Source organism: Salvelinus sp. IW2-2015, unplaced genomic scaffold (genome assembly GCF_002910315.2).
Source record: "Salvelinus sp. IW2-2015 unplaced genomic scaffold, ASM291031v2 Un_scaffold3256, whole genome shotgun sequence".
Classification (NCBI taxonomy): domain Eukaryota; kingdom Metazoa; phylum Chordata; class Actinopteri; order Salmoniformes; family Salmonidae; genus Salvelinus; species Salvelinus sp. IW2-2015.
In genome coordinates, this window is record NW_019944543.1 from 72,032 (window position 1) to 81,244 (window position 9,213).

Sequence of the window (9,213 nt, forward strand, 5' to 3'; positions counted from 1 at the left end):
TAAGGTGGTCTGTGTTTAGTAGTAAGGTGGTCTGTGTTTAGTATTGAGGTGGTCTGTGTTTAGTATTAAGGTGGTCTGTGTTTAGTATTCAGGTGGTCTGTGTTTAGTATTAAGGTGGTCTGTGTTTAGTATTAAGGTGGTCTGTGTTTAGTATTAAGGTGGTCTGTGTTTAGTATTGAGGTGGTCTGTGTTTAGTATTAAGGTGGTCTGTGTTTAGTATTAAGGTGGTCTGTGTTTAGTAGTCAGGTGGTCTGTGTTTAGTAGTCAGGTGGTCTGTGTTTAGTATTCAGGTGGTCTGTGTTTAGTATTCAGGTGGTCTGTGTTTAGTATTAAGGTGGTCTGTGTTTAGTATTGAGGTGGTCTGTGTTTAGTATTGAGGTGGTCTGTGTTTAGTATTGAGGTGGTCTTACTCGGTGCGATGGTGGCGTGAGGTCTGCAGGGGGGAATGGGGTAGGGCACCGGCCGCTGAGGGTTGTAGGACGACGGAGCCTGGAGGAGAGACGAAGAAAAACAAACATAATGATACTAAATTATTCACTGACCAAATCAAAAATAATTAATCTGACTCACTGACCAATCAAAATAATTAATCAGACTCAATGACCAATCAAAAAAATGTATCTGACTTCCTGAAGAAGAAAACTAAGTCTCACAGTGGTTCGATTCAACTTTTGTCTTTTTTTTTTACAAACATTTTGTAAACTGATCTTGTGAAAGGTGATCCTCCATGTGTCTCCRAAATGGTACTTTATTCCCTACYTAGTGAGCSCGGGTCAAAAGTAGTGCACTTTAAAAAGGGAATTAGGGTGCCATTTTGGACTTGTTTCAGACTTGTTTTAAAATAAAGAGCTCCACCTAGTGGRTGAGAATGAAAGTACAGCCTGGTCCTTACTGGTTTGAATGGTCCAATGATGCGGGCTGCGATGCCTTTCCCCTCTGTGTTGGCAGGGGTCTCCTCTCCCTCCTTCTTTGCAGGAGTTCCCTGACAGGAGAAATAGAAAACAAAATGGTTGTTGTGTCATCTCAATGACGATACTGTACTGACATTTATAAAATGTTTAAAATTAGGCCATACAAAGTTGATTTACTTTAACAGATGTCACTCCTCACATTTCCCCGAAAATATATATATATTTTTTTAAATCTGAAAAGTACCATAAAAAAAATGTCCTCAAGCATCAAGTAGTGATCGACAACTTCCTCTTTGATTATGAAAACCGAACGGTGTCTCAGACACGGCTAGGGCAAACTTTCAATGATGTTGTCCCACTTTTGAAACCAAACGGGGTCTTGACGAGGTCACTACTATGGAGTGATTTCAGTGCCAACAGAAAATGTATTTTAATTTTATGCATTTTAATTTGTATTTACGATATTAAATTTGAATTTAACATTTGTGAATGTTTAATGCACAAATTGAACTTGTATTCCCTGATTTCAAACTGAATTGAATGAATATTGAATTCAGTTTAAAAATACAATTTCAATTTAATCTGATACTCAAATTCAACATTTATATTGTCAATATGTTAAATATTGCATTCATTGTCTGTGTATCAAGTTTACAAACTATAATTTCAAGTTAATCAACGTTTCATAATATTCAACTTTTAAGATGCATTCAGATTCCGTTTTTTWAAATTCAGATTCAAAACCAGAGACAACATCCTGGTACTTTGCCAGCCAGGAGAGGTAGAGGAGAACAGATAGAACCAAACTGTCTCTGTGCTCAACAGAAGCTTCCGGCGGTTTCTGAAGCCAACGTGGCATGTTGAATTTATTTTCTCCCTATGAATTTGGCTCTAGCGTTTCAACCGTTTTGGCTATGAGCTATTATGACCCCATTCCTGAAAGCTAAGTCTCCGTGGAGCATGGACGTGCCTTCTGTTCCCTTCCATGAGGATTACAGGCTGCGTTAGAAGGGGGAGTGTCACAAAACACACAATTTGACCCCCCATAAGAATATAGCTGAATAGCCCTGTCAAACGATTGACAATCCACTCCGTATTTAATCTTGCTCTTGTGACTGACTGGGTTCGAACCATGTCTCCTGCGTGTTACAAGACTGTGTTGGCCCACTTGGCGAAAGCCTACAGGCACAAGTTCAGGAAGCTCAGGTAAAAGACGATACGTTTCTTGCTTAACGAGTTCCCCCTGATTCAGCTCATACCGAGACTTGAACTCAGAACCTCTGACTCGGCAAACACACGTGACCCGCCCTCCTGAAGCAATCCAAACCATCGTGCTATTAAAAAAGGCCTTCTTCAATTACGCAAGTGGTAACACTTCAGGCTGAGGAGTATCTCAGATGCAGATGCAGTCTTTAAGACACAGCAAGGTTACTCGTCACAGATGCCCGTCTGTTACACCAAGTCTTTAAGACACAGCAAGGTTACTCGTCACAGATGCCCGTCTGTTACACCAAGTCTTTAAGATACAGCAAGGTTACTCGTCACAGATGCCAGTCTGTTACACCAAGTCTTTAAGACACAGCAAGGTTACTCATCACAGATGCCCGTCTGTTACACCAAGTCTTTAAGATACAGCAAGGTTACTCATCACAGATGCCCGRCTGTTACACCAAGTCTTTAAGARACAGCAAGGTTACTCYTCACAGATGACCGTCTGTTACACCAAGTCTTTAAGATACATCAAGATTCCTCATCACAAGAGCGTGGTTTAGTGATCCATGCTTATGTGATGAGAACGTTGACTGAGACCTGAAGACGTGTTAGTTTGTATTAGATGCTGGAGACTTGAAACTAACACAAGTGTAGTCAATAGATTAACATGTGTCTAACTGGGTTATAAGACTAATAGAAATTCAAAATTAAAGAATTCAAAATACAATTCCTGTTGGCACTGAAATCGCTCCAAACACTAGGTGTTGAACTAAGGTTACTATAGTATGTTTTTTACAAGCTGGTCTACTGACAGACAACGCGTGGCCCCATTCATTTTCAACGAAGCCTAGGTTCTAGCTGGGGTGATCTGCAGCGCTCGTGGAAGCTGCAGCGCTCGTGGAAGCTGCAGCGCTCGTGGAAGCTGCTCAGCTGAAGCGTAGAAAATAGGATTCTGCTCAATTTGGGCTCCTTTGAAAACGATGTCGTGGGTGAAAATGTATTAGGTCGCGGATTGCAGGTTTTTTTGGGGGCTATTTATAAGTTGCCCTACGGCAGCAGGGCATTTCTCTTAAATATACAGAGCCAGTCAAAAGTGTGGACACACCTAGTCATTCCAGGGCTTTTCTTTATGTTGACTATTTTCTACATTGTAGAACTTATTTTCACATTATTCTAACTAATTCCATATTTTGCTAGACTTTGTTATGATACATCCAACTGTATTAGATTTTTTAAATAATTCATTAGTCACATCTTCGGGCTACCTGCGCGGGAAGAATTCATGGACTGTCCCAGCCTTCCCTATATAGAGTAGGCGGTTTTAGGTCTATTTTCACCAGCAATGGAAATATCGGGAGCCATCGAACTAGTCCAGATAAGAAGTGCTTGCCTTGATGACTAGTCTGCCGACTCTTCGAGCATTCTCCTTCAACCCCGCTTCATCGAGGAATGCGGGTCGCCTTCCTACATCAGGTTTCAATATCGAGGGAGTTTTTCTCGCATTAGGTTTGCCCGGACGTACTCGCGAATTCTTCTATAAACACACCAGAGGTGGCTTATGGTAGAGAATTGAACGCATTAAATTCTCTGCCCAGTCTCTGGGGGCGTGACACCTTCGCTTCGCGTCATTCGCATGGCCACCTGCCAGCGCTCCGCTCCAAACTTGAGACACTCTGTGGCATTGTGTTGTTGTGCTGACAAACCTTGGGCCACCATTTTTAGGAAGCGCGGGTCTTTTTGGGCTGTCCAGCACGCAGTTGTCACGCCTACTGGTCGTTATACTTGACATCTTGCCCGCTCTTGTGGCTTTTATGTCCCAGTTGGCTGGTGGCCAAAGGAGTAACACGCTCGACACGGGACCGTAACTATCAACTGGTTCGCATGTCAGGGGATAATCTTTTTAGAGAGAACCTTTTTATTCTGGGATCGGGTTCTTTGTCACTTTCAGGGCCTTCATTGAACTTGTAGATGGTGTATCCGAGGATCTTCAGGTTCTAGGTGGTCTGCATGTTTGTCTCCTGTCGGGTCTGCGCTTATTGTGTCGTTTGTCTCCTTCGCCATGTTCTATCTCTTCGCTTTTCTATACGCAGGTTTTTGGCACGCTGGAGTGCTCCACTCCTCTACTTCCTCGTCCGGTTCTGACCACGATGGCTGGATGAGTTTTCATAAGAAGTGGCCCTCCCTCACCACGCTGAGCTTAGCACCACCACTGCCACTCCACACACCACCCACACACACACCGCAGCACGGACACACCTGTAACGTCACATCACCCCAACACACCACACACTACCACAGCAACCAGATCACACAACACCACAACACGGTTCTATTACTTACAGCCCGATAGTTTGGCCTATGTGATTCGCTGGCTGGGCTTGCGGTTAGGGTGACATTGTTTCCTGAGGATTCATCTCCTACCTATGAAAAGAGAATTATATTAGTTTACTGGACGCTCTCGCCTACGCCCACCCATTTACACACCTATGAACTCACTGCTACACGATCGTTTAACATACACTACCGGCACACATCCTTATGAATTTACTCACCTCGACTGTAGAGATGTCAGTCATAGCACAAACCTAGACTATCTGTTAGATGCGCTAAGCATGACATAATATACACTCTAGTAATACATTGGATCGATCGCATAAGCATGACATAAGGCGAGCTCTGAATTTACCCCACTTGGACACTATTACACACCTATGAATCACCCAGTACGCCTGCGAATCCCGACATTCGACCCACTCCAGAAATCCATGACTAAGAGCACACTAGGACATACCTCACGACCAGTACGCTACATTACCACACCAGCGTGGGAGAGCAACGACCTGTTACCACATGTGACATAACACAGCTGAATACATTACGATGTAACATGACATAACACAGCTAGAATAATTCGATGTAACATGACATCACACACAGCTAGATACATTACAACATGACATAACACAGCTAGAATACATTACAACATGACATAACACACCTAGAATAACATTAACACAGCTAGAATACATACAAAACAGCTAGAAATCAACAATACAACATAACATGACAATAACACAGCCAGAACAAGATTAACAACACAGCACAGAAGAACAGGATTTACACACAGCTAGAACAGATTACACACAGCACAGCTAGAACAGATTACAGCCCAGCAGAACAGATTACAACACAGCCACTAGAACAGATAAAACCAGCCCAGCTAGAACAGATTACAACACAGCCAGAAAAGATTACAACACAGCCCAGCTAGAACAGATCAAGACAGCCCAGCTAGAACAGATTACAACACAGCCAGAACAGATTACAACACAGCAAGAACAATTACAGAACAGCTAAACAGATTCAGCACAGCCAGAAACAGATTACAACCACAGCCAGAACAGATTACAAACACAGCTAGACAGATTACAGCAACAGCCAGAACAAGATTACACACAGCCAGAAAGTTACAACCAGTACAACCAGTTACAACACAGCCAGAACAGATTACAACACACAGCTTACAACCAGCAGAGACAGATTACAAACAGCCAGAGACAGATTACAACACAGCTTAAAGAACAGATTACAGCACAGCAGAACAGATTACAACACGCTAGAACAGATTAAACACACGCCAGACAGGATTACAACAAGCACGCCAGAACAGATTACACAGCACAGCTAGACAGACACACAGCAGCAAGGAACAGATTACAACACAGCCAGAACAGATTAACACAGCCCAGCTAGAACAGATTACAACACAGCCCAGCTAGAACAGATTCAACACAGCCCAGCTAGAACAGATTACAACACAACCCAGCTAGAATAGATTACAACACATGCGAACAGATCACAACACAGCTAGAAAGATTACAACACAGCACGCAGTAGAACAGATTTACAACACAAGCCTCAGCCTAGAACGAATTTACACGACACCGGGCTCCTGAGACAGATTACAAACAAGCCAGCATGAAGACGGTAGGTTATATCAACAGCCTTCAGAATAGAAAACAGTACAACATACAGCACCAGCCAGCTGAACAGATTTACAACACAGATAGAACGATTAACAACACACCAGTAAACACATTACAACACACAGAAAATACACACAGCCCAGACATAGAACGATTACAACACCACGCCACGGCGATTACAGATAAATACAGCCGCAGCACGTTCACCACGAAACACACGCGAACCTTACAACACAGCCCAGAACAGATTACAACACAGCACAGCCAGACAGATTACAACACGCCAGAACAGATTACAACACAGCACAGCCAGAACAGATTACAACACAGCCAGCTAGAACAGATTACAACACAGCCCAGCTAACAGATTACAACACAGCCCAGACTAACAGATTACAACACGCCAGCTAGAACAGATTACACACAGCCAGCTAGAAAGATGTACACACAAGCCCAGCTAGAACAGATTACAACACAGCGCCGAGCTAGAACAGATTACAACACAGCCCAGCTAGAAACAGATTAACAACACAGCCAGAACAGATTACAACACCAGCCAGAACAGATTACAACACAGCCCAGCTAGAACAGATTACAACACAGCCAGCCAGAACAGATTACAACACAGCACAGCCAGAACAGATTACAACACAGCCAGAACAGATTACAACACAGCCAGAACAGATTACAACACAGCCACAGCCAGAACAGATTACAACACAGCACACGCCAGAACAGATTACAACACAGCCAGAACAGATTACAACTCAACAAGATTACAAAGATTACAACAGATTACAAACACAGCTAGAACAGATTACAACATAACACAGCTAGAACAGATTACAACATAAACACAGCTACAAGATTACAACATAACACAGCTACAACAGATTACAACATAACACAGCTACAACAGATTACAACATAACACAGCTACAACAGATTACAACATAACACAGCATAAACAGATTACAACAAACACAGCTAGAACAGATTACAACATAACACAGCTAGAACAGATTACAACATAACACGCTAGAACAGTTACAACAAACACAGCTACAACAGATTACACAAGCTACACAGATTACAACACAGCTACAACAGATTACAACACAGCTACAACAATTACAACACAGCTACAACAGATTACAACACAGCTACAACAGATTACAACACAGCTAGAACAGATCAACCAGCTAGAACAGATAACACAGCTAGAACAGATAACACAGCTAGAACAGATACACAGCTAGAACAGTACAGGACAGTGTGTGAGTTACCTGCTCTAGGATCCTGCGGGCTCGTTTCTCTCAGACAGGTGAATACGGAACGGTCCTCTACGGGACGGTAGTTCTGGGCATCAGAGATGTTCTGGCAGAAGAACACAACCCGCCCGGGTTGTTAATTAACCAATCAATCTGCCAATCAATTAATAACTACCAAGCAGCTGTTATGATCCATCAACTGATTAGATTTAAAAGTCATTAGCACATTTAAGCGCAAGCAATTCAAGGATGTCCCAGCCTTCCTATATAGAGTAGGGGTTTAGGCCTATTCACTAGTAACGAAATCATGGAAGCAAATCAGACTAGTCCAACAAGAAATGCTTGTTTTTGTTTTTCTGTTGCAGAATGTTTTGCTACAGTGTGACACTAATGAATACAGCCAGATGTAGCACAGTGTGAGATCTACACATACACGTGTGTGTGTGTGTGTGTGTGTGTTTGTGTGTGTGTGTGTGTGTGTGTTGTGTGGGGTGGGGGGGTTGGGTTCTTCTATCCTTGTGGGGCCCTAAATCCCTCAAAGCCCACAAGATAGTAAAATAAATAACATTCTCTCTCGTGGGGACAATTCCCACATACCGTGAGGACAAAGGGTATTTTAAGCTTAGGGTTAGGGTTCAATAGGGGTTAGATTTAGGGTTAGGGTTAGATTTAGGGTTAGGGGTTAGATTTAGGGTTAGATTTAGGTTAGGGTTAGTTAGGTTAGGGTTAGATTTAGGGTTAGGGTTAGATTTAGGGTTAGGTTAGATTTAGGGTTAGGGGTTGATTTAGGGTTAGGGTTAGATTTAGGGGTTAGATTTAGGGTTTAGGGGTTAGATTTAGGGTTAGGGTTAGATTAGGGTTAGATTTAGGTTAGGGTTAGATTTAGGGTTTAGGGTTAGATTTAGGTTAGGTTAGTTTAGGGTTAGATTTAGGGTTAGGGGTTAGATTTAGGTTGGGTTAGATTTAGGGTTGATTAGGTTAGGGTTAGATTAGGTTAGGTAAGGGTTAGTTTAAGGTTAGGTTAGATTAGGTTAAGGTGAGGGAAAATAGATTTTGAATGGAAATAAATGTTTTGGTCCCCAGAGGATAGAATAACATAACGTGTGTGTGTGTCGGGTTTCCGTTAGCGGTAAAAACTTTTTAATTTTTTTTGGAGAATGTTATAATTTTTTTGTTGATAAATAAAACTGGCGCTGGCAAACTGTCAGAAAAAGTATATATATATTAAAATAAACATTGCGGGAAAAAAAGCTTTTAGCCTATTCAATGAATACATTTGCTATCGGTCTATAGGTTAATTATCTACATTTAGTGGAATTAAGTTGGTGCGTGTGTACAGTATATTCGTTATGTATCGTATTTATCATTCTCTCTACTATTATTCTGACATTTACATTCTTAAATAAAGTGGTGATCCTAACTGACCTAAAACAGGACATTTGTACTAGGTTAAATGTCAGGGATTGTGAAGAACTGAGTTTAAATGTATTAGGCTAAGGTGTATTTAATCTTCCGACTTCAACTGTACCATTGAAACCAGTAGCATTTATTTAACATAGCATATTATTTAAATAACAAGTCATATTAACAACCCATATTACCCCCATATTATAATATTAACAACCCACATTAACAACCCATATTAACAACCCATATTAACAACCCATATTAACAACCCATATTAACCATCTATTAACCAATCATTAATAACCACATTACCAACCATATTACCACCCATAATTATATAAATCATTAACAACCCACATTAACAACCCATATTAACACCCATATTACAACCCAATAACACCCCAGCATTACAACCAATTATAAAGT

General features: G+C 41.6%; 1 protein-coding gene across 1 annotated transcript in view; it reads right to left on the bottom strand.

The window, feature by feature from the left end:
- The window catches only part of proser1 (proline and serine rich 1), a 55,929-nt gene that overhangs the window by 9,811 nt on the left and 36,905 nt on the right, over positions 1-9,213 (bottom strand). The window contains 2 exon segments of the mRNA XM_070440971.1: positions 411-489; positions 893-982. Of these exon segments, the coding sequence (XP_070297072.1) occupies positions 411-489; positions 893-982 (169 nt within the window).